General features: G+C 36.2%; 1 protein-coding gene across 3 annotated transcripts in view; it reads left to right on the top strand.

Annotated features, from left to right (window-relative positions):
* The window catches only part of LOC140153098 (dynein regulatory complex subunit 5-like), a 50139-nt gene extending 24028 nt beyond the window's left edge, over positions 1-26111 (top strand). Inside the window, exon 5 of one of the 3 annotated variants that reach the window (XM_072175718.1) lies at positions 25839-26111. In XM_072175718.1, the coding sequence (XP_072031819.1) occupies positions 25839-26033 (195 nt within the window). In that variant the 3' untranslated portion in view covers positions 26034-26111. Of the gene's footprint in view, positions 1-7522; positions 8803-25838 lie in introns of those variants that run through there. The other 2 variants (XM_072175717.1, XM_072175716.1) reach the window with 2 other exon arrangements.
* Positions 26112-26874: the final 763 nt, after the last annotated feature.

Raw genomic sequence — 26874 nt, 5'->3', positions numbered from 1 at the left:
AGTTGAGGTAATATAGACGCAATTAAAGACAGGAACAAAACAAAACCTGGTTTAGTTCAATCAAGACACGATAACAGAAAGTAATAAGGTCAATAGTAAGAATCATTTTAATTACCGTAAGTAAGACAGTACGGAACAAGCCAAAATGTGTTTAGTTCAATCAAGGCATAAGTTATGACAGGAACAAACCTAACTCGGTTTCGTTCAATCAAGATGATGATAAAAAGTAATAAGTTAACATGCAGAATTAATTTAGTTAATTAAAAACATGACACAGGGTCGACACCCTATACTATTAACATAAACTTAATACTCTGGCGCTGCATTTTGCGGTCTATTGCCGTTTGGTCTAATACCATTTGGTCTAATTCCCGTTTCGTCTATATTCAATTGGTCTATTACCAGAAAGGCTAATTGCCATTTAGTCTAATAATCTTATAGTCTAATGTCCATTTAGTCTAATATTGTTTGGTCTAATATCCAGTATGTCTACTAACCATATAGTCTAATAACCATTTGGTCTAATAATTTTTCAATAACCATTTGGTCTAATAACCATTTGGTCTAATAACCATTAGGTCCAATACTCTTATGGTCTAATAACCAGTTAGTCTAATACCATTTCGTCTATTTGCCAATTAGTCAAAAAAAATTGCCATTTCGTCTACTACTGGTTACGGGCTGAAAATACATGTAATGAGGCAAGCATGTGTTATGAGATGAGCACATGTAAACAAAGGTACTATATGTATCAAATCTTATGCATTTTTAGTAGAATAATTGTTATTGTTTATTGATATATCCAAAAAATGAAGACTGATACATGTAGCCTACTCAAGTGGAAGTGACATTTTGCCGGATTATTTGTCCTTCTTTCCTCGGTCTTTTAAGGTTAATATGATAATAGGCTCATCACAGACCCTGGGCTCATCACGCATCACTGGAGGTGCCACGGGTACAGGGCATTTGCCGGTATTGTCATTCCAACATTAAAACAAATTAGGTTTCATGTTTTTGTCATTTGCATATGGAGTTACATGTAGATAATACATGTAGGCATATAGACATGTTTACACTGTTTATGAAACATGCTCCTTTAAGACCACGGTGACCATGGACTATGATCTCACACTCACAGTATGTGTAATAGCGTTTTTAGCGCTATGCAGCCTCACATATCGTGCTATTAGACCAATCGGTTAGTAGACCAATTGGGTAGTAGACTAAATAGCTTGTTAGACCAAATGGTTTGTAGACTAAATGGCTATTAGACCAAATGGCTATTAGACTTATTGGCTATAGACCAAATGGGTATTAGACTAAATGGTTGTTAGACTAAATGGTTTTAGACTTATTGGTTATTAGACCAAATGGTTATAGGACCAAATGGTAATCGGACCAACTGGTTATAGGACCAAATGATTATTGGACATACTGGATATAGACCTAATGGGTTTAGATTAAATGGATATAGACGAAATGGGTATTAGACGAAATGGTATTAGACCAAATGGCAAATCCCCCATTTTGCGAGCGGGCAAATGGTATTTCACCGAACGCAAGAAAGGGAGTTCGGTATGATTGGCTAGCAGTCGATCGCTAGATCGCTCAGCGGTGAGCGACAAACTCAAAATGGAGCGATGTATTCAATTCGATTGAAATTAATATTCTATTATTGATGCAGATAAAGAATGTGGCATAGCATGTATTGTTTAGACTTGTGATTTAATTTTCTAATATACGCGTTCCCTTATAGAATTGGAATTCCCAACAGTGGTATACATTAAATGTTTATTTTGACGATCCAATTCGTTGCTTATAAAACGTAGTAAAATATACCGCAGCAAACAGCAGACCCCGCTAATTATTCTTACATTTCCAGTTAGTGTATTTAAAATAAACCTGGGATTTACCTGACAACAAATCAAATTTTCTTGGAATAGCAATATCATACTGTTTATCAGAGTTAAGAAGGAAAATAAGAAATAAATACATACCATAGCGTAAGTTAAGTTGCATTTGCTGCTGATATTTCTCTTTTTTCTGTTCTGTGTCCCACCTTTTATTACAACAGGTCACCAGACGTGGACGGTGGGTGATAGCCGAGTATATTAGGCAGGAGAGCGCAACCCTCCACTCCCTGGCGCTGGACAGGTTCTCATGGATGGGGCTTGGCGGCACAAGAGTCAATACATTTAGGAAAGAGTTGACAAAAAGTGAATGGAAGGTCTGCTCCTCCTATGCTATAAGACACATTGGGAAAATGACATTTTCACACCCTAAGAAACTATGTCAGGCGGTTGACCGTCAAAGGAACTTCGACAGATTACCCCATACATGCGTAGGGTCGCATGACCGGTTTATTGTCACGCTATTCTGGTTCTGCAAAGTACTTTTGACGATCAAAAGTGGTGACAACAGGGTCATTTCACAAGGGCATCACGCATCATGTCCGTTCCGGGTGAAAGGCGGTGTCCATCCTCAATAAGGTTTTCGCCAGTGTCGCGACCAGGTGAAAGTTTTGCCAGCTCTATACAAACTCTTAGTCTAGACTGGTAGTCTAGTGGCCGTTTCATTTCATAAATAAACATTTTACATGAGTTGCACGGTAATTATAAGGGCAGCACTTTTCGAGCCTCAGTTTGCATTTTCTCATCCCATTGTCGGCCTGCAAAAGGCCCGGTTTCGGGTTTCATGTAAATGTAAAATGGTTTCACGGTTGGATAGGCCGGGCTGTGCTTCTGATATAGTTACCGTTCAATTGGATAAGGTATATCAGTAATTGGTTATAAGTAGTTGGTTAAACGGCTTGTTGGCATGCCTCGTTCAAATTCAATTCAAAAGATGTGCAAAAGCGTTGTAGCAGAAGGCCAGGGCAAACATGTCAGCTTTGTTGTGGGGCATTGGCTCACTTAAGGAAAACTAAAGCAAATTCTAAACCAATCAGCAATTTCAGGGGATATCGTTCAAAAACGTTAGTCTCGTTGTGGCGGTGCATTTTTCATGTTAACATCAACTTGCAGAATGGATTGATGTTGTTTTGTCCTGTTCTTAGTCCACTTACGTTCTGGTTGGATGGCAATGAAAAGCCAAGTGAAAATGAAAGAGTGTTCGGTAAGGCATTTTCATTGAATTCAATTAAAAATAGGCACATACGCTCTTGTGCGTAGGGTAACTAAGAGCAAATGACAGGAATCAACCAAAAGTGGTTTTGCATTTCGTTGGAAAAAAATAAAAAGGGTTTTGGGAACAGGATTCAAAAAATGGTTTCCGTTCAGAGTTCGCTATTGCCGGTGAAGATGGTAATTAAAAGCAGGTAGCTTTTTAAAAAAGACCAACCAAAAATGGGTTTCTGTTGTTGCGGTGACATAGTTCACTTCAACATTAATAGTTGAGTGCTTGAAAAAATGGTTCGCTTATTATGTTATTATTCAGTGGAAATCAAAGCGAGGTTGGAAAAAGAAAATGTGTTTTGGAAGTAACTTTTCACAAAGGTCAGCTAAAACATGCTTGCGTTATTGGCATGGTCAAGCATGTTTATTGTGTTGACGGCAATTTAAAAGCCAGACAGCTTGGTCACAAAAATCATTCCAAATGGATGTTGTTTGGGTGACTGTGTTCACTCAATAGGCAATTCAAATGCCCACCCAACCCGCCCCACATGAGTTTTACAAAAAGAAAAAAAAAGGGGCGGGGGGTTGGCAAGGGTTCAGTATGGAACCCTTGGGTGGCATGTTTTTCAGGGGGATCAGGGTCTGGACCGTGTCTTTTTTGGTAGTTTCAATGGTCGTGTCCGGAAAATATTTGGAGGTGTGTTGCCCCAAGTGGGATCCACCATCAAAATCATCAAATAATATGTCCAGAATCTGTTCCCACCTTTTTGTTCCCTATCAATGGGTAATCTCTGTGGATAGTCCTACTTGTTCGTGCATCAGTGTGGTGCTCTGACCGTTTCAGCTAATTCCGCAAAAAAATAAATGTTAATTGGGTGGTATCATAAATTGGCTGTGTGATGAGTTATTTTTCTCTCTGTGCATGTAGCCTAAGACCCTCTGAGGACAAGTGCGGTTTTTAATAGCTTGTCTATTCAAAAGCGTTTTGTCACCATGGGGTCTCCCTGTTGGTTTTGTTTTGGCTGGGTTTTTCTCGATGTTCGGGGGGAGTAAGGCAGGTTGTATTAATTGCCCCAGCTCAAGCCATATCAGTAACGTCACCCTTGTGAGGTAGTAACTGCGGCGGGGCTATTCCCCTTCGTGATTGGCTGCCTTACGACCTTGCCAGGCTCGGTCCAATCAGATCTCTTGTTAGTGAGCGCCTGGTACTTCAGCGGTTTTTTCCCTTCCATCTCATTCACTTTTTCAGCTGGAGCGGTCAGGTTCGTTTGAAAATCCCGCCCAACCCACCCAGTTTGTAGCTGGGGGAGGGTTTGGTGGGTCGTGCCCCAGACCTGTGGTGTTTGGGGGTAGCTGGCCAGGCCTGTGCGCAGTCCCCGTTCCGGATGTGGGGGTGGGCTGGCAAGATATCTTGCAGCCGTGTGCTCAGCCGGGTATGGCATGTTTTTCAGGGGGATCAGGGTCTGGACTGTGTCTTTTTTGGTAGTTTCAATGGTCGTGTCCGGAAAATATTTGGAGGTGTGTTGCCCCAAGTGGGATCCACCATCAAAATCATCAAATAATATGTCCAGAATCCGTTCCCACCTTTTTGTTCCCTATCAATGGGTAATCTCTGTGGATAGTCCTACTTGTTCGTGCATCAGTGTGGTGCTCTGACCGCTTCAGCTAATTCCGCAAAAAATAAATGTTAATTGGGTGGTATCATAAATTGGCTGTGTGATGAGTTATTTTTCTCTCTGTGCATGTAGCCTAAGACCCTCTGAGGACAACATTTTATTAATTACGTGCTATCTTCAGAAGATAACATTTTATTAATTACTTGCTATCTTCAGAAGATAACATTTTATCTATTACGTGCTATCTTCAGAAGATAACATTTTAATAATTACTATCTTCAGAAGATAACATTTTCTTAATTACGTGGTATCTTCAGAAGATAACTTTTTATTAATTACGTGCTATCTTCAGAAGATAACATTTTATTAATTACGTGCTATCTTCAGAAGATAACATTTTATTAATTACTTGCTATCTTCAGAAGATAAAATTTTATTAATTACATGCTATCTTCAGAAGATAACATTTTATTAATTACTTGCTATCTTCAGATGATAACATTTTATTAATTACTTGCTATCTTCAGAAGATAACATTTTATTAATTACGTGCTATCTTCAGAAGATAACATTTTATTAATTACTTGCTATCTTCAGAAGATAAAATTTTATTAATTACATGCTATCTTCAGAAGATAACATTTTATTAATTACTTGCTATCTTCAGAAGATAACATTTTATTAATTACTTGCTATCTTCAGAAGATAACATTTTATTATGTGCTAAAATTTACCTTTAAATTGTTGTCATGGTGATAGATGAAATCATGAATACACCTGTGTGCCTGTGTGCATACATGATTCTGTTTAAAAATAACATAAACACACAAATCTAATACACAAGTTGCACTTTTTACCTTTCTCCCTTCATGTACATTGTATTAAATGCATATGTGGCATACACAATGTATAATAATAAATATTATATGCATCACATAAAAATAGAAGTAACAAGACCTGTAGATACATACTCTGAAGTATTTGATTTACATGTTGATTATGGAATGAGATGCCATTAAATGTTTTAAACTCAGTTCACGTTTTGATACAAGCATATTGTAATCAGTCATTGTGCATCTCCCAGGTTATAAGGGATGTACGAGTAAGAGCAGATAAGATATCTCACCTCCCTTCCCTCCTTGCAGCAACTCATGCCCTTTTATAACACTAGTACATATATGCAGTATTAGATTACCCCAAGGGATGCAGACATGATGTTGAATCAAAGATAGAGATTCAGGTGTTTCCTTAGCTTAAATCTCTGGGTATATGATAATAACCAAACAATGTGTGTCTAGTTCTTTTTTTAAACTATATAGTACTGGGTATATTTGGCTCTCACATGTATCCAAAGTGCATAGCAGATGAATATGTGTTGTGAATGACCTACTGAGGGTTCAGCCGAAATCTATCATGGCACTTTTTTAAGAGTTTGAGTGAGTGAGAGAGGAGAGGTTGAAATGCATGATGCGCCTGGATGAAATTTTCCTGTTACTGTGCTATCGATTTCACACAAAATGTGAACATGAAGTGCCCATTTAGCTTGTTTCAGCTGTCATGTGAGTTCGTCTCTATCAATACAAACTGAGATTTGAGCCCAAAGATGTGTGCTCTGAATGTGCATTAGTGTTTGCCAAACAATTTCATTCTTTAATAATACTTGCAGAATGTAATAATAGTTAGTAGCACATTAGTTTCCCTACATGAAGCAAATTAAACCTTAAATTACGGAACGGAATGATTGATTTTAAGTAGTCGTTTGGCTTTAATTAATCACTTATTTTGGGTATGTGTTGAGCATGGATGTGACTTTTGACTTTCATACACACAGCCAGCATGCAAGAACTTTGTGGAAAATGTGAGACTCAACTTTACCATGAGTTAATAACTAAATGTGTTTATGCCTGAGGCATAGCAGCTGTATAGGAACAGCCGATTGTCATTTTAATTCATTGCCTGTCTGCAAACATGTGCAACCTGTCACGTTATCCCTTTGTAGGCAGTGTTTGTCTTGGTACTGAAATGTTGGGTGGTACTTTTCACACCTCTTTGGACATTATTGGACACTGTAAATGCTTAAATCTACTTTATAAATCTACTTGCAAATTGATCGAACATTATTTGTATGAATTTTACCTCTATTTTGATTTTATTGATCAGTGTAATGTTACTGTACCATTGCATAGGTAGGACAATTAGTAGCACATGTAATACAAGATTTTGTTTGCTTCAGGAAGGAGTTGAGGGAAAGTTGGTGCTGTGTGTCAGTCACACGCTTCAAGTTAACTAGTTTATTACCTTAGTTGTTTGGTGATGTCATTTTAATAGTCAACTGAATTATGATAGCTTGTTATGTATCAAAGGATTACCTAGTTTGGTGAACTCGTCAATGTATTATCATTTTTTTTGATATGCAAATAAGACAGTTGAACTGTTAACATTTTTAGTATGTTCATATAAATTTCAAATTTAAATCATGAAGGTTTGTTATGCTTGTTGGTGATATCATGTTGCTCTCCGCCTTCTGGTAAATTTGTTGTTGCCATCAGTGAGGTACACAAAGGGTTGTTTATTTTGTTGCAATTATATATGTGAATTTAGAGTGTTGTTTACAAAAACGAGTAACATAACACAAGAGAAACTATCAAATTCATGCAAATTGTTGTTATTCAACTATTCAAGTGCATCAATGATGAGACATGATTTCATCTTTTATTCACATTAATTTATTTTGATTGTAGTGTTTTTATTCTAATCTAAAATATGTTTGTGTCTTCCTTTTCTCTGTTGCAGGATGGTGGTAAACAGCTTCAAGAAGGAATGGAAGAAAACAACACCGTATTAGAAATGGATCTCCGTCTCACCGAGGTTGGACAAGAGAGTGAATATTGTATCAACCAAATCCTGAAAAAGAACCAAGAGAGGGATAGAGAACTCAAATTAGCACAGGAAAAAGAAAATAACAACAACATGAACTTAGATCGATGAAATGTTCATAATGTGACACCATCTGGTCCATGGAGTCCAAAGGAGACATCATAATACTGAAAACACCAAAGGTCTGGCATACTTTGTTCTAAAGCTATGACGTTTTGTGATGTCTATTTTATTGGGGGTTTTTTTTCTCCCTATTTTTGCCTTTACCTCAATTTCAAATTTGACCCCTTTGGCCTCCATGGACCAGATTGTCTCACATATTATGATTGCACCGGAGGGAAAGTTTGTAGTAATTGGTGCACAAAATAGTGCTGTTAATAAAAAAAAGTCATGATACTGTTGAATTGTGTCAAAATTGCATGACTTATCAATCAATAAGTAATTAGATGACTTCATGTCTTATATTTACAGTGTAAACTATTACAATGATTGCTATAAGGTAAATACGTACTGTCATTCACAGTTTCATAAATGGGTCCCTTCAACTGCTCATAGTGACAAATTGAAAGTGTAACAACACCTTGTACTAAATTAAGCCCCACATTGCAAAAGATTAAATTTCTAGTCTGGTACGAAATAAGCCTCCTGAACATTTGGCACACTATTGAATGTTCCGTTTTTGTTAACACCCCATGTTGCTGTAGGTCATGTCACATTAATCGAAGAATTCCATTAGGAGAGGCCTATGAAGACCATTGATTGTCCCATTTTATTACTTCACTAAGGAATTTTTCTAATTTGAAGTATCTTCCGAGAGTGATGTTCACATCATGTTGTATTACATCCAATTACTCTATTTACCCATAGTGATGTTTGCTGTAATTGAGCAAAACAGATTGACGAGATAGGTAAAGTGTGGAGTTGTGATGTCTTCCTTTTATCTTGTCTACAATGTACCTTGGCGTTATTACTTAATGAAAAACGAAATGGGTTTGTGTTCGTATACGTGGTAAATGAAATCTTGTTGATTTCAATGTGAGGTATAACCTGAACATACTGAATACATTCTATTTGTAAGATGTTGTTATATAAGATGTATAAAAGAATTTATTATCTGTATTATTTCATAATATTTTTCATAATTTTATGTGTTTCAAAAAATTTGTGAAGGAACAAAATTTCCAGCGTTAAGAATGCTAAAAAGAAGTTTTTGGTTTTAGAGTTCATGTTCCTGTTGTGTGTGCTTTAATCTTCAAAATAAAACATTTTCTACAAGTCACTTTTAGGAAAGCCATAGCCAGGAAAACCTACACTAAATTTTTTTGTTAATTGTATATTATGATGAAACAAGTTATAATATGACATGATTTTCATGTGTACTGTTGCTTTATGCAGTAAGCAGTTTAAAGTTATGCAAAATGAAATAAATATATCATTGTTACTTGCTATATAATAAACCGTCCTGATTGAATTTATAAGGAAGTGGTGTGTTTGGTTACTCTCTTTGATGTGTCTATGTGGTCAATAACCGTCTTAGAAATTCTCCTTTTAGTGTTCTTCATCATTACATGATACATGCAAATTGCATGTCAAGAGCATTGCATGATACAATTATTTCCGAAAGTAATACAACAAATTCGTGGATCGCCTCTGCATTGCTGATGGTGATCGACATCGATATGACATCATATCCCTAAGTATTTAGTCCACTACTTTATATTAGCTTGTATCATGTAATGGTGAATAATACGTACATTCCATCCAATATTTGGATTCTGGATTTGTCGTGTCTTATCATGGCTTCACAAGTCAAGTACTTCTTATAGTATTTCTTTAGTATGTGGAACGGGTTCACCTTCTAGAAGAAGCCGGGCAACATTGATTGGACTAGATGTGTAGAAAAGTTTTGCCTGTGCTGTAATACTAATATTGCCTGGCTTAAATTTCCTATATTTTTCTTGAATGATTCTCCAAATACTTGCCCATTGCATCAATAAGTCCACTTGCATACCGACTACCTTTGCGTCACTCAAGAAGGCTCTTTGCGTTTACTGTCTTCCTTTATTGAGAGAGGACATAAAAATAATCAGAGTGGCTTAATAGAATGGGGTGCACGTAATTTTGCTCTGACGGACCCAAAGTGGCATACTTTTGCGGACAAAATTAACAAACAAACATAAAATCCGCCGGACGTTATGTTCCCATGTACTGTCCATTTTGTAATGCAGTGTCTGTGGGTCTTAGGGCTACATTACACTAAGCCAAAAGAGTAAAATTTTCACAAGGTCATAGGCCTATCTTAAAATCATGTGCATCAAAATGAACCAAAATTACGCACAGGATTACTTCAATACTCTACTCTAAACACATGTGAGTAGTAACCAAGCAGTTGACACAACAGCAAAATGCACTGACATGGAACAGCTTCCTGGGCCACATTCACAGCCGAATAAATGGTACCCAGCATAAGAAATCTGTGAGTAAGTGGAATAAGACCTGTTTCTTGAAGAAAGTGCGTGAAAAGCAGAAATCAGCCCTTTCCACACTATTCTATTTACTCTTTGGAAATTGTCATCTGTGTAAGGATCGTATACGCACTTTCTATTAGGCTTCCATGGATGTACGGTAATAGATCAAGGTATTGTAACAAATTGGTTTTGACAGAGAACTTAAGTCAAGTATAAGACTTTTCGAAGGCAATTATATGGTAGTATTTTTGCCCGGAGGTCCTGAAGAAGGAAAGTTTTTATTAATTACGTGCTATCTTCAGAAGATAACATTTTATTAATAACGTGCTATCTTCAGAAGATAACATTTTATTAATTACATGCTATCTTCAGAAGATAACATTTTATTAATTACCTGCTATCTTCAGAAGGTAACTTTTTATTAATTACGTGCTATCTTCAGAAGATAACATTTTATTAATTACGTGCTATCTTCAGAAGATAACATTTTTAATTACGTGGTATCTTCAGAAGATAACTTTTTATTAATTACGTGCTATCTTCAGAAGGTAACTTTTTATTAATTACGTGCTATCTTCAGAAGATAACATTTTATTAATTACGTGCTATATTCAGAAGACAACATTTTATCAATTACGTGCTATCTTCAGAAGATAACATTTTATTAATTACGTGCTATCTTCAGAAGATAACATTTTATTAATTACGTGCTATCTTCAGAAGGTAACTTTTTATTAATTACGTGCTATCTTCAGAAGATAACTTTTTATTAATTACGTGCTATCTTCAGAAGGTAACTTTTTATTAATTACGTGCTATCTTCAGAAGATAACATTTTATTAATTACGTGCTATCTTCAGAAGACAACATTTTATCAATTACGTGCTATCTTCAGAAGGTAACATTTTATTAATTACATGCTATCTTCAGAAGATAACAGTTTATTAATTACGTGCTATCTTCAGAAGATAACATTTTATTAATTACATGCTATCTTCAGAAGATAACATTTTATTAATTACATGCTATCTTCAGAAGATAACATTTTATTAATTACGTGCTATCTTCAGAAGGTAACTTTTTATTAATTACGTGCTATCTTCAGAAGATAACATTTCGTTAATTACGTGCTATCTTCAGAAGATAACTTTTATTAATTACATGCTATCTTCAGAAGATAACAGTTTATTAATTACGTGCTATCTTCAGAAGATAACATTTTATTAATTACATGCTATCTTCAGAAGATAACATTTTATTAATTACGTGCTATCTTCAGAAGATAAAATTTTATTAATTACGTGCTATCTTCAGAAGATAAAATTTTATTAATTACATGCTATCTTCAGAAGATAACAGTTTATTAATTACGTGCTATCTTCAGAAGATAACATTTTATTAATTACATGCTATCTTCAGAAGATAACATTGTATTAATTACATACTATCTTCAGAAGATAACATTTTATTAATTACATGCTATCTTCAGAAGATAACATTTTATTAATTACGTGCTATCTTCAGAAGGTAACTTTTTATTAATTACGTGCTATCTTCAGAAGATAACATTTCGTTAATTACGTGCTATCGTCAGAAGACAACATTTTATCAATTACGTGCTATCTTCAGAAGGTAACATTTTATTAATTACGTGCTATCTTCAGAAGATAACATTTTATTAATTACGTGCTATCTTCAGAAGATAACATTTTATTAATTACATGCTATCTTCAGAAGATAACATTTTATTAATTACATGCTATCTTCAGAAGATAACAGTTTATTAATTACGTGCTATCTTCAGAAGATAACATTTTATTAATTACATGCTATCTTCAGAAGATAACATTTTATTAATTACATGCTATCTTCAGAAGATAACATTTTATTAATTACGCGCTATCTTCAGAAGGTAACTTTTTATTAATTACGTGCTATCTTCAGAAGATAATATTTCGTTAATTACGTGCTATCTTCAGAAGATAACTTTTTATTAATTACGTGCTATCTTCAGAAGATAACATTTTATTAATTACATGCTATCTTCAGAAGATAACATTTTATTAATTACATGCTATCTTCAGAAGATAACATTTTATTAATAACGTGCTATCTTCAGAAGATAACTTTTTATTAATTACGTGCTATCTTCAGAAGATAACATTTTATTAATTACGTGCTATCTTCAGAAGATAACATTTTATTAATTACTTGCTATCAATTCAATTCAATTCAATTCAATTCCCTCAAATGAGGGAAATTTATTCAGTATATAAAGGCATCCGGCCCTAAAATACATTGTAAATTACATAAACAATATTAACGTATACATCTACTGACGAAAGTATATATCTCTCTTCTTACATGCATTAAATAGATATTTACCGTATTTTTCAAGATCCTGCTATCAGAAGTCTGCATGAATTGGCAATACTTCAGTTCAGTTGGGTTTTCACGATAGTATCTAGGTATAAAACGTTGCCGCTCATTCGTAAAATAATCACACACTAGAACAAAATGCAGTTCATCTTCGACCAATCCAGACTCACATAATTTACAGAGACGTTCATCGCGTGGTATACCTTCATATCTTCCTAAAACTACTTCCAAATTCAAACTACCCAGTCGGAGTTTAGTCAACAAAATCTTCATCATAACATTTTCAATAATAAATAAATACTTTTCACATATGATATCAGTCTTAAAGATTGAATAATATTTTAACTTAGAATTAGTACGCATAGACTCATCAAAACGTTGTAGTTCTATGTCTGTACAACGTTGCTTAAAAAGTGAAATAAAAACATTTTTATTGGCAACACCTTGTGCAATCCAAACGTGACCAAATCCTCTAGAAAACAAAATGTTTTTGACAGCTAGTGTCCAACACTCCTGGCCACGTTCGGCTTTGTTGTACTGAAATTTATAACACTGAAATAATGTTCTATTATGACTTAATTCAAGAATATATAACCAATACTTGATAACTCTTATCAGAGTTTGAATAAACAAAGGATATCTGTCCAATTCACCTCGCACACCATCACTAGAAGTTGTTTTTGGTATGTTGAGTAGGTACCTGCAGAAACTTAAATGCACTCTTTCAATGAACATTGATTCATCTGTTCCCCATAATTCGCAGCCATAAAACATAATTGGGGCAATTTTAGTATCAAAAATTTTGCACATTACATCAGGAGGTAGGCGACCAAATTTACTGGCAATGCTTTTAACACTAAAAAGGGCTTTCTTAGCCTGTACACTTAAATACTCTTGTGATTTGATCCATGATCCAGACGAACTGAATGTAACTCCTAAGTACTTAAATGAATTAACAGTGTCTATTTGCTCGTCTAAATAATACCATTTTTCATATCTCTTTAATACACCACCACGACGAAAAACAATGATTTTTGTTTTCTCAGTATTGACTGTTAGACCCCATACTTTACAGTAGTTAGCAAGAATATTTATTTGTCGTTGCAGTCCAAATACTGTATCACTGATCAGTGCTAGATCATCAGCATAGAGTAAGTGGTTTATATATGCGTCGCCAAGTTAGATTTCCTGGATGTCAGAAGAATTCAGCTGCTGACTCAAGCTGTTGAGGAACAAATTAAAAAGAAATGGTGATAATACAGACCCTTGCTGAACACCTGATAAACAAGGAAAAGAATTTGTGACTCCATTAGGAGTTTTAACATGTGCATTTAATTGCATATACATGGAACGCAACACTTCAAGGATGTTACCTGTAATTCCAGCATCTTTTAGTTTAGAAATGAGCAGTTGGTGATTCACAGAATTAAAAGCTTTACGAAAATCTACGAAAGCAATATATAATCGACCTTTTTTACGTGACAAGTATCTATTAATTACTGTATACATAATAAAAACATTATCTGTTGTGCGATAACCTTTTCTGAAACCAGCTTGTTCTTGGCAAAAGAAATTCACTGCGTCTGCCCAGAAGTTCAATCTATTCAGGAGAACTCCCGAGAAAACTTTACATAGAACTGAAATAAGTGATATTCCCCGATAATTACTGGGCTCATCACGTTTACCTTGTTTAAAAATGGGGACAATCAGCCCAGTGGCCCACTGCAAGGGAAAGCAACCAGAGCTTAATATTGCATTGAATAAACTTACAAGCATATCGAGCAAGACTTTTGGCGAATGTTTAAGAAATTCAGCAGGTATGCCATCAATACCAGTCGCTTTGCCCTGTTTCAAAGAGTTCACAGATTTAGCTACCTCATCCTCAGTTCTTCATCTTCATCTGATACAGTGCATCCCTCAAAAATGAGTATTGCTGCACCTTGAATAATAACATGGCGAGGCGAACAAAAGTGCTGTGAACGTGAAGAGAGTTTGTTATATACAGTGCTTCGTGCGAGTAAAAATAGCATCACCAATTATGGAAGCTGGATGCTAGCAAGTCCGTGCCGAAATGCTTCTACGGACGGTGCTGCAACGAGGGATGGAGGAAGATCATTCCATAGCTTGATGGTATATGGAAAGAACGAGTACTGGAAAGCTAAAACTCTTGCACGCGGTTGGATGAACTTATGATTGTGGCCTCTCAGTGAGTCAATGTTCCTGCCACTTCTGATGGTAAGGTAGTCAGCAGCTGGAATATCCACAATGGCTGCTACAATTTTGTAACACATCACCACCTGCGATCTCATCCTCCGTTGGTGTAGTGTATCCCACTGCAGTGACTGAAGCATGTCGGTGACGCTACTGGTACGGCGATAATCACTAGTGACAAATCGTGCTGCCCGTCTCTGTACAGCTTCTAGACTCTGGATATTACGTTGCGTGTGGGGTGCCCAGGCAGATGATGAATACTCGAGAATTGGGCGGACAAAGCTCTCGTAGCACTTGGTCTTAATGTCAGGAGGACATTTGCTGACATTTCGCCGCAGGAAACCAAGTGTCTGGTTTGCCTTTTTGGTTATGGTGTTGATGTGAGCATTCCAGGATAAGTCAGAGCTGATGGTTACTCCCAGGTACTTGGAATTGGTTGTTAAGGCTAGATGTTGGCCATGTAGCGAATAAGTGGTGTAAATGGGAGATCGCTTGTTGGTAATACGCAGGACTTCGCATTTATCAGGATTGAATGACATCCCCCACTGCTTTTCCCATGTCTGGAGACAGTTTAGATCTTCTTGTAACAATCTGGCATCGTCGGGACTTTTGATGACTCGGTAGAGCAGAGAGTCATCTGCAAATAGGCGCGTGGTTGATGTGACACACTCTGGCAAGTCGTTAATAAAAACCAGAAAAAGCAAGGGGCCCAGGACGGACCCCTGCGGGACTCCAGATGTTACAGATGTTACAGATGAGACTTTCCCCTCAAGTAGAACACGCTGGGAGCGATTGGATAAGAAGTCCTCAATCCATGCCAAGGTGTTACCACCTATCCCGTAATGAGATAACTTATGAAGGAGGCGCTTATGTGGCACAACATCGAAGGCTTTGGAGAAGTCTAATAATATTGCGTCAATTTGTTGTCTCTCATTCAATCCTTTTGCCAAATCATGAACAGTGCGTATCAGTTGAGCCTCACACGACCGTTTTTTCCTGAAGCCATACTGGGCATCTGACAAGATATTGTGATCTTCAAGGTGTGATATGATGGTACTATGCAAGATATGCTCCATTAATTTGCAACTGACAGATGTGAGAGTTATAGGACGGTAGTTTGATGCTTTGTGTCTGTCTCCCTTCTTGAAAATCGGTGCAACATGCCCAAACTTCCAGTCAGTTGGAATTTCACCTTGAGCAAGTGAAGCTTGAAAAATCAAGGTCAGGCATGGTGCAAGCTCCTCTGCATATTCTTTGAGCAATCTGGTTGGGATGTTATCAGGGCCTGCAGCTTTGTGCGGCTTGGCTTCAGATTTTGAAGAAGTTTCAGAACACCTTCACAGTCAATGGTGATGTCAGGCAATTTAGGGTAAGGTGATGAGCCAAGATCAGGTAGATTATTGGTATCTTCCTTTGTGTAAACTGATGTGAATTGCTTATTCAGAATCTCGGCCTTCACTTTGCTGTCACTGAAGGTAATTCCATCTTGATACAAAGGGGCAACGCCACTGTTGTCACATCGTTAAGAAACGTATCCCATTCGGTGTCACTTTTATTGGCCTCCTCGGAGTGGTTATCAGGAGGACACTCACTTTCGATGATTTCAATATCATCATCACTGGCATCATCTTTCTCTGGGTTAAAAAGATTTCTAAAATGATGCAGCCACTGATTGGTTGATATACGATCAGATACACTTTTAGGAGGTGACTTTATTTGTGCCCAGAAAGTTTTGATATCATTACTGTTGAGGGAATCAAGAAGAGCCTGTTGCTTCTCTTTCCTGAATAAATATTTCTTTTTCTTTAAAAGAATTTTATACTGCTGTTTAATGATCTTATATTCTGACAAAGCCTCTTCTGTGCGACTCAATCTAAACCTGTTAAGTTTTCGCTGAACCGTATTTTTAAGCTGCAAACACTCGGCATCAAACCAGCTGTCTTGTTTCTTTGCAGTAGTTCTAACTTGCTTTTGTTGTCGGAACATACTTTTTCCAACAAAGTAGAACATGTCACCAAGAATTGAAACTGCCTGATCAATATGAAGTTCACGCAAAACCTTTCTAAACCTGTTATTCATGTGGATGAAGTCTGGATGTTTCCATCTTTTCATAAATGAATGCAGGCAATTGGTATTCCAAACAAAGCGCTTCAATAAGTTATTCATGGTGGTGCCTGCCTCATCATCATCTTCTTTATCTGAAATGTTAACATTCTCATTGTCCAAATGGTTCTCAAAATGCATGTTAAATACAATGGGCATATGATCTGACTCAATTATGTTGTAAATGGCAACATCAGTAATAAGCTAATAAGCGGGAAATTAGTTGGTTTGGTAAGTAAATAGTCGACGACACTTTTGCCTTGATGACTAATGAAAGTGAATAATCCGGAAGCTTGGCTATTAATTCTTCCATTCACAATTCTGAAGCCAGTACCTTTGCAAAAATTTAACAAATCTTTACCAAAACTGTTGAGTGTGCTGTCAGAATTTTTTTTTTTTTTTTTTCTTCATCCTCTTCATATGTCTCTGGGAGCCAACCATCAGGGCATTCATCTCCTTCAATAAAGTCGTCCTCATTACCTGTTCTACCATTAACATCACCGACTATAATGAACTTGAATTCACTGAAACGAGACTGGTAATTAGAGTATTCAGATTTGAGAATGTCATAAATATCTTCATTAATAGTAAATGGGGAGTTATGAGGTGACCTGTAAACAATACACACAATTAAAGCAATACCATCACTTGATGATATTTTGACCCAGAGGATATTATCTGAGCTACTAGATAATTTTTCTACAGCAATATCCAAGTTAGCTCTGTAATAAAATGATATTCCACCTGAATTCCTAATTGCATTGTTTGCCTTCTTTCGAATAGTGCTAACCTGGTCGAAACCTGTAATATCAAATTCATTGATTATTGATGCCCATGTTTCAACAAAGCATAAAAAGTCAAACGTTTGCAGAAATGCTTCAAAATCATAATCACCAATATTTGATGACATACCATTGATATTCCAAAAAATAAAATGTGATTTTATGAAGCTCTTAGCATCACTATTATCTGTAACACCACTCTCGTTGCTATTACAACCATTACTTTGATCAGTTGTCTCATTGTCATTATTATTATCACTAAGATTCTGACCTGTATCCCCTGTATTGTTGTTTTTATCACCCTCAGAAGCTTTGGCTTGTTCAGTGTCATTTTCCTTCTGTTTACTATCACTTTGATCATGACAATTAACCTTATCACAAGCTGAAAAAATGGATGGGTCAGTACTTTCTTCATTTTCACTATTGTATCCACTACTCTCATCGTTCACTTCTTTTCACCTCCTGCTTTCATCCCATTTACCTCACTGCCAGTTTCTACATCACATGTATCACACTCATCTTTCATCTTATATTCCCACAATTCATCTTTCATATCATTTTAACACTTTTTATGTTTTTAACTTCGCTGTAGTTTGACAATGAATCAAATAACAACATATCATCAAACTGAGAATTGTCAGTGCAAATTTGGCAACTATGATCATTGTTCATGTTCTTCGGCTTTGGCCAGCATCCTATGCTGTTTCCATGGCTACTGGTCTCTTGGTACCTTCATCCCATCTGTAAGCCTGACTATCAATAACTAATTTATCAAAGGCTAACTTTGCTTTTTTCTTTGCAGTTTTTGCTTCTTTTAAGAATGGTAGCAGGTTGCGGCGTATATCCCTTACCCTTGTAGTATAGTCTTCTTGTATTGAAATGACGCTACCCTTCAATTTGCTTGCCACTCCGAGCACCATGTTCCTATCCGGATAAAAACTGAATTTCACAATTATTGGTGCATTTTGCTTTTTTGTTTTTAGTCTATGTGCCCTTTCTATTGACATGTCCTTGCCATCTAAGCCCAGATTGTCCGTTATGATACCCCTTACTTTGTTTTCTGAAGTATCCCAGCTCTCGTTTTTATCTCCTTGCACACCGTGGAAGATCAGGTTTTCTCTTCTGGATTGCCCCTCCAGCTGGTCAACCTTGCTACGAAGTTTCTCAACGTCTTCTCGCAATCTGTCGGCTTCCTCATAAGCAGCTGCCGCTTCATCTTTGGCGTCCTTTACATCTTTTTTCAATTTGTTAAGGTCACCCGTTAAGCCGTCAATTTTCTTATTGATTGTGGCTACCGTATATCTGGTTCCATACAGCAATACGCAGTATTGCTGTCTGGTAAGCAGGTACGAATTGAGACGTCGTGAATTGAGACGTCGGAGCCGGTCAAACACAGAGGACTAGCCTACACCCCGTATCCTACTATCACTCAAACAAGCAAATCTCTTCACGAATTCACTCACCTTGCGATCCTACATCATCAGTTGAAACAAACATCTAAGTTTCCAAAAACAACTTTGTCATTCCTCAAAACTACAAGTAACTTCATTAATAAAAAATTGAAATCATACTATTACCCGTTATTGAAAATTTTGTTCGATTTATGTGAACCAAAAGAACGCACGAGTCGAGTTCAGTTTACCAAAATGGTAGCTCCTGCCTCCTGGTCACCTCAGATATGACGTCAGTATCAAGCTGCTTTATTAAACGGTGGATCGGATTGGTTGAAATCAACGCCACGTTTTTGACCTTACAGGGGTCAGAGATATGCATATTCATGTCAGCGATGCGGATATAGTATCATCACCGGAACTGAGAATTGCGACATTTTCGATGTTTGTACCGGGGAATTTCAGACACGGAGACTCCGCGTAGATTTCGAAAAATTCGTCCAAAGGTAACCAAAGGGTTGGGGATCGCATTTTTAACTATCACTAAATGTTTCGGAATTGAGGTCGGCTAAAAAGTAGACAGTTTCGGGGACTGTAATTGGTGTAGATGTCACATTTTGAACAGTGAGCGATAAGTGGCCAATTTCATGCTCAGCACAAGTGACTATCTTTACTCAGGGTAGTGGCTACCGATGCTTCGGTTGAACCTCTAAATTCACGCAACTCTTTCAGGATAGTATCTCCGATGTCTGTAGTATTTCGGCTACGCAATTCAGTAATAGGTCCTGGGTTAGATTCTACGTCCATTGCAACACACAAAAGAAAGAATGTGCATAAGCGTAATGCAAGCGTGACTCGGTCATGGTTGACTACTATGCCAAAATAGATGGACTTAGCTTTCCCGCGATACATAAAACAGCCTATTCTTGCACGCCACAACCCAATTCCAATTCCCATTGTATTGGTTGTCTGACTGCCACACACTGATAATAGAGATCAATAGTCCTTCTTGATTTGTATTGGTAGACTACTTGGTGAACTGATATATTCAATCAGTTATTGTAGTAGACTTGGGTTCGAGTCCTTCGAAGTTTCTTAAAAATAAAATTAGAAAGATCTCACCTGTTAACTAGATGAATATCGTGCTTTTTTGCTGATAAGCTGGCTGGAAGATGGGTTGTTTCTTGCTACATGTAGTGGCTATCTGCCTGGTACGCACTGTGATAAGCTGGTTGGAAGATGATTTCTTTCTTGCTGGTGGATATCTGTCTGCCTCTTTACGCACTGGTACGGGACTGGTACAGCCGTGATGCCGTAGACTTAATTTCTGTCCTCCCAACAACAACTATACTTTTCTTTCTTGAAGAAATTATGACCACCGGATTTTTATGAAAATAAAATTAGAAAGATCTCACCTTTTAGCTAGATGAATTTCGTGCTTTTTTTGATGGTACGATGGCCGGCTAATGATAACTTCGTTGTCACACACACTGGTACATGCACAGTAGAAATCAATGGTAGGCCTACTTGTACTGTTGTCACGCCTACTGGTGTTGACGGTGTTCAATGCAGAAGGTTTCTGAATTCGGCAGTATCACAACATGGGCGGCTCCCAGGTGATGATATTTTGGTCCAAAAGTGCATAAAAATGAGGTTCCAAACTTCAAAGTTGACCTCACAGTAGTTGATGATCAGCAAACTTTCAAACAGAAGGTTGAAAAGCCCGTGGAATATCTCCGGAAATGAGATAAAGTGATTTTGTCGCCAGAGAGAAACACGAACACGTCTGACCTGCGTGACGATGCATACGATGTTATATATCTTCAGAAGATAACATTTTATTAATTACATGCTATCTTCAGAAGATAACGTTTTATTAATTACGTGCTATCTTCAGAAGGTAACTTTTTATTAATTACGTGCTATCTTCAGAAGATAACATTTTATTAATTACTTGCTATCTTCAGAAGATAAAATTTTATTAATTACATGCTATCTTCAGAAGATAACATTTTATTAATTACGTGCTATCTTCAGAAGGTAACTTTTTATTAATTACGTGCTATCTTCAGAAGATAACATTTTATTAATTACTTGCTATCTTCAGAAGATAACATTTTGTTAATTACGTGGTATCTTCAGAAGATAACTTTTTATTAATTACGTGCTATCTTCAGAAGATAACATTTTATTAATTACGTGCTATCTTCAGAAGATAACATTTTATTAATTACTTGCTATCTTCAGAAGATAAAATTTTATTAATTACATGCTATCTTCAGAAGATAACATTTTATTAATTACGTGCTATCTTCAGAAAGTAACATTTTATTAATTACGTGCTATCTTCAGAAGATAACATTTTATTAATTACTTGCTATCTTCAGAAGATAACATTTTGTTAATTACGTGGTATCTTCAGAAGATAACTTTTTATTAATTACGTGCTATCTTCAGAAGACAACATTTTATTAATTACGTGCTATCTTCAGAAGATAACATTTTATTAATTACTTGCTATCTTCAGAAGATAAAATTTTATTAATTACATGCTATCTTCAGAAGATAACATTTTATTAATTACGTGCTATCTTCAGAAGGTAACTTTTTATTAATTACGTGCTATCTTCAGAAGATAACATTTTATTAATTACTTGCTATCTTCAGAAGATAAAATTTTATTAATTACATGCTATCTTCAGAAGATAACATTTTATTAATTACGTGCTATCTTCAGAAGGTAACTTTTTATTAATTACGTGCTATCTTCAGAAGATAACATTTTATTAATTACGTGCTATCTTCAGAAGGTAACATTTTATTAATTACGTGCTATCTTCAGAAGATAACATTTTATTAATTACTTGCTATCTTCAGAAGATAAAATTTTGTTAATTACGTGCTATCGTCAGAAGACAACATTTTATTAATTACGTGCTATCTTCAGAAGGTAACATTTTATTAATTACGTGCTATCTTCAGAAGATAACATTTTATTAATTACTTGCTATTAATTACTTGCTCAATACACTCAATTCTGAGAAAACAAAAATCATTGTTTTTCGTCGTGGTGGTGTATTAAAGAGATATGAAAAATGGTATTATTTAGACGAACAAAATAGACACTGTTAATTAAATGTAAATGTAAAAATGTAGATATTTATATAGCGCTTAATGCCGTAAACAGCCTCAAAGCGCTTTACATTTATTCCGCCGTCATTAGAATATGTCGGAACCACGTTTGCAGCCTACAAGTGGCGCAGGGTTCATCAGTACAACGACTGTGACTACCCCTAACAGCTTCCCATTGCACCTGGGTGGGGTGAGGCAAGCGAGGCAAAGCGCCTTGCCCAAGGGCGCAACACGGTGGTGGGACGGGGAATCGAACCCACGCACGTCGAGCAAGCTCTCAGATTATGAGTCCAAGGCCGTAACCACTGAGCCATCGTGCCCTCATAATTCATTTAAGTACTTAGGAGTTACATTCAGTTCGTCTGGATCATGGATCAAATCACAAGAGTATTAAGCCCTTTTTAGTGTTAAAATCATTGCCAGTAAATTTGGTCGCCTACCTCCTGATGTAATGTGCAAAATGTTTGATACTAAAATTGCCCCAATTATGTTTTATGGCTGCGAACTATGGGGAACAGATGAATCAATGTTCATTGAAAGAGTACATTTAAGTTTCTGCAGGTACCTACTCAACATACCAAAAACAACTTCCAGTGATGGTGTGCGAGGAGAATTGGGCAGATATCCTTTGTTTATTCAAACCCTGATGAGAGTTATCAAGTATTGGTTATATATTCGTGAACTAAGTCATAATAGAACATTATTTCAGTGCTATAAATATCAGTACAACAAAGCCGAACGTGGCCAGGAGTGTTGGACTAGCTGTCAAAAATATTTTGTTCTCTAGAGGATTTGGTCACGTTTGGATTGCACAAGGTGTTGCTAATAAAAATGTTTTTATTTCACTTTTTAAGCAACGTTGTACAGACATAGAACGACAACGTTTTGCTGAGTCTATGCGTACTAATTCTAAGTTAAAATATTATTCAATCTTTAAGACTGAGATCATATGTGAAAAGTATTTATTTATAATTGGAAATGTTATGTTGAAGATTTTGTTGACTAAACTCCGACTGGGTAGTTTGAATTTGGAAGTAGTCTTTGGAAGATATGAAGGTATACCACGCGATGAACGTCTCTGTAAATTATGTGAGTCTGGATTGGTCGAAGATGAACTGCATTTTGTTCTAGTGTGTGATTATTTTAGGAATGAGCGGCAACGTTTTATTCCTAGATACTATCGTGAAAACCCATTTGCCAATTCATGCAGACTTCTGATAGCAGGTTCTTGAAAAATTTGTGTAAATATCTATTTAATGCATGTAAGAAGAGAGATCAGTAGATGTATATTGTTTATGTAATTTACAATGTATTTTAGGGCCGGAGGCCTTTATATACCGAATAAATTTCCCTCATTTGAGGGAATTGAATTGAATTGAAAAATTAATTACTTGCTATCTTCAGAAGATAACATTGTATTAATTATTTGCTATCTTCAGAAGACAACATTTTATTAATTACGTGCTATCCTCAGAAGATAACATTTTATTAATTATGTGCTATCTTCAGAAGACAACATTTTAATAATTACATTGTACATGCCATCTTCAGAAGATAACATTGTATTAATTACTCGCTATCTTCAGAAGATAAGTACAGCAAGACTGAACCTGCCGACTTAACCAAGACAAGACAAGACAAGATAACATTTTATTATGTGCTAAAATTTACCTTTAAATTGTTTTCATGGTGATAGATGAAATCATGAATACACCTGTGTGCCTGTGTGCATACATGATTCTGTATAAAAATAACATTAACACACAAATCTAATACACAAGTTGCACTTTTTTACCTTTCTCCCTTCATGTACATTGTATTAAATGCATACGTGTGGCATACACAATGTATAATAATAAATATTATATGCATCACATAAAAATAGAAGTAACAAGATCCGAAGAGTACTCTGAAGTATTTGATTTACATGTTGATTATGGAATGAGATACCATTAAATGTTCTAAACTCAGTTCACGTTTAGATACAAGCACAGTAAGTACAGTCATTGTGCATATCCCCGGTTATAAATAATAAAATCTTGGATTTTTAAGGGATGTAAGAGCAGATAAGATATCTCACCTCCCTTCCCTCCTTGCAGCAACTCATGCCCTTTTATAACACTAGTACATATGCAGTATTAGATTCCCCCAGGAGATGCAGACATGATGTTGAATCAAAGATAGAGATTCAGGTGTTTCCTAAAGTAGCTTAAATCTCTGGGTATATGATAATAACCAAACAATGTGTGTCTAGTTCTTTTTTTAAACTATATAGTACTGGGTATATTTGGCTCTCACATGTATCCAAAGTGCATAGCAGATGAATATGTGTTGTGAATGACCTACTGAGGGTTCAGCCGAAATCTATCATGGCACTTTTTTAAGAGTTTGAGTGAGTGAGAGAGGAGAGGTTGAAATGCATGATGCGCCTGGGTGAAATTTTCCTGTTACTGTGCTATCGATTTCACATAAAATGTGAACATGAAGTGCCCATTTAGCTTGTTTCAGCTGTCATGTGAGTTTGTCTTTATCGTGAAAACTGAGATTTGAGCCCAAAGATGTGTGCTCTGAATGTGCATTAGTGTTTGCCAAACAATTTCATTCTTTAATATTACTTGCAGAATGTAATATAGTTAGTAGCACATTATTTTCCCTACATGGAGCAAATTAAACCTTAAATTATGGAACAGAATGATTGATTTTAAGTACTCGCTTGGCTCTAATTAATCATTAATTTGGGTATGTGTTGAGCATGGATGTGACTTTTGACTTTCATTCACACAGCTATGAATTTTTTTAGTATGCAAGAACTTTGTGGAAAATGTGCGACTCAACTTTACCATGAGTTGATAACTAAATGTGTTTATGCCCGAGGCATAGCAGCTGTATAGTTACAGCCGATTGTCATTTTAACTCGTTGCCTGTCTGCAAATATGTGCTACCTGTCACGTTATCCCTTTAGAGGCAGTGTTCGTCTTGGTACTGAAATGTTGGGCTGGTGGTACTTTTCACACCTCTTTGGACATTATTGGACACTGTAAATGCTTAAATCTACTTTATAAATCTACTTGCAAATTGATCGAACATTATTTGTATGAGTTTTACCTCTGTTTTGATTTTTTTGATCAGTGTAATGTTACTGTACCATTGCATAGGTAGGACAATTAGTAGTACATGTAATACAGATTTTGTTTGCTTCAGGAAGGAGTTGAGGGAAAGTTGGTGCCGTGTGTCAGTCACACGCTTCAAGTTAACTTGTAAGCTAGGAATCTAGTTTATTACCTTAGTTGTTTGGTGATGTCATTTTAATAGTCAACTGAATTATGATAGCTTGTTATGTATCAAAGGATGACCTAGTTTGGTGAACTCTTCAATGTATTATCATTTTTTGATATGCAAATAAGACAGTTGAACTGTTAACATTTTTAGTTAAATTTCAAATTTAAATCTTGAAGGTTTGTTTTGCTTGTTGGTGATATCATGTTGCTCTCCGCCTCCTGGTAAATTTGTTGTTGCCATCAGTGAGGTACACAAAGGGTTACTTATTTTGTTGCAATTATATGTGTGAATGTAGAGTGTTGTTTACAAAAACGAGTAACATAACACAAGAGAAACTATCAAATTCATGCAAATTGTTGTTATTCAACTATTCAAGTGCATCAATGATGAGACACAATTTCATCTTTTATTAACATTAATTTATTTTGATAGTAGTGTTTTTATTCTAATCTAAAATATGTTTGTGTCTTCCTTTTCTCTGTTGCAGGATGGTGGTAAACAGCTTCAAGAGGGAATGGAAGAAAACAACACTGTATTAGAAATTGATCTCCGTCTCACCGAGGTTGGACAAGAGAGTGAATACTGTATCAACCAAATCCTGAAAAAGAACCAAGAGAGGGATAGAGAACTCAAATTAGCACAGGAAAAAGAAAATAACAACAACATGAACTTAGATCGATGAAATGTTCATAATGTGACACCATCTGGTCCATGGAGTCCAAAGGAGACATTTTTGAACATTGAGTTACTGTAATTATTACCTTATTCAAATATTAGGCTATCATAAATTCATAATACTGAAAACACCAAAGGTCTGGCATACCCCGGAGGGGGTTCTTTCTGGTTGTAGGTATACGGGGATGTGCCACGGTTTTGGGGTACTTTTCAGCGATTTTGATATATCGATGGGTGGGTTTTCATTGGAGACCAATGCGCCCAAAATGCCCTTAAAGCGCCCAATTATGGCAAATTTGGGTGCTTTTTGGGTGCTTTTTCTTGAAAATTGGTATACTGATGGGTTGCAAAAACAGCAAAAAGTAGGTATAGAGAACGTCAGCATCCGAAAGTCTGCGTGGCATACCCCCGTACAAAATTTTTCGAAGAACCCCCCCCCCCCCGGGTGGCATACTTTCTTCTTAAGCTATGACGTTTTGTGATGTCTATTTTCTTATGTATTTTATTGGGCTTTTTTCTTCCTATTTTTGCCTTTACACATGTACCTCAATTTCAACTTTGACCCCTTTGGCCTCCATGGCCCAGATTGTCTCACATATTATGATTGCACCGGAGGGAAAGTTTGTAATAATTGGTGCACAAAATATAGTGCTGTTAATAAAACAAGTGTTGAATTGTGTCAAAATTGCATGACTTATCAATCGATAAGTAATTAGATGACTTCATGTCTTATATTTACAGTGTAAACTATTACAATGATTGCTATAAGGTAAATACATACTGTCAATCACAATTTCATAAATGGGCCCCTTAGTAGGGTAAAAAAGGGGATACTAGGACACCCTTGT

Source organism: Amphiura filiformis, chromosome 5, assembly GCF_039555335.1.
Source record: "Amphiura filiformis chromosome 5, Afil_fr2py, whole genome shotgun sequence".
Taxonomy (NCBI): Eukaryota; Metazoa; Echinodermata; class Ophiuroidea; order Amphilepidida; family Amphiuridae; genus Amphiura; species Amphiura filiformis.
Note: the sequence above shows the minus strand (reverse complement) of the source record. Positions and strands in the feature narration are given on the sequence as shown.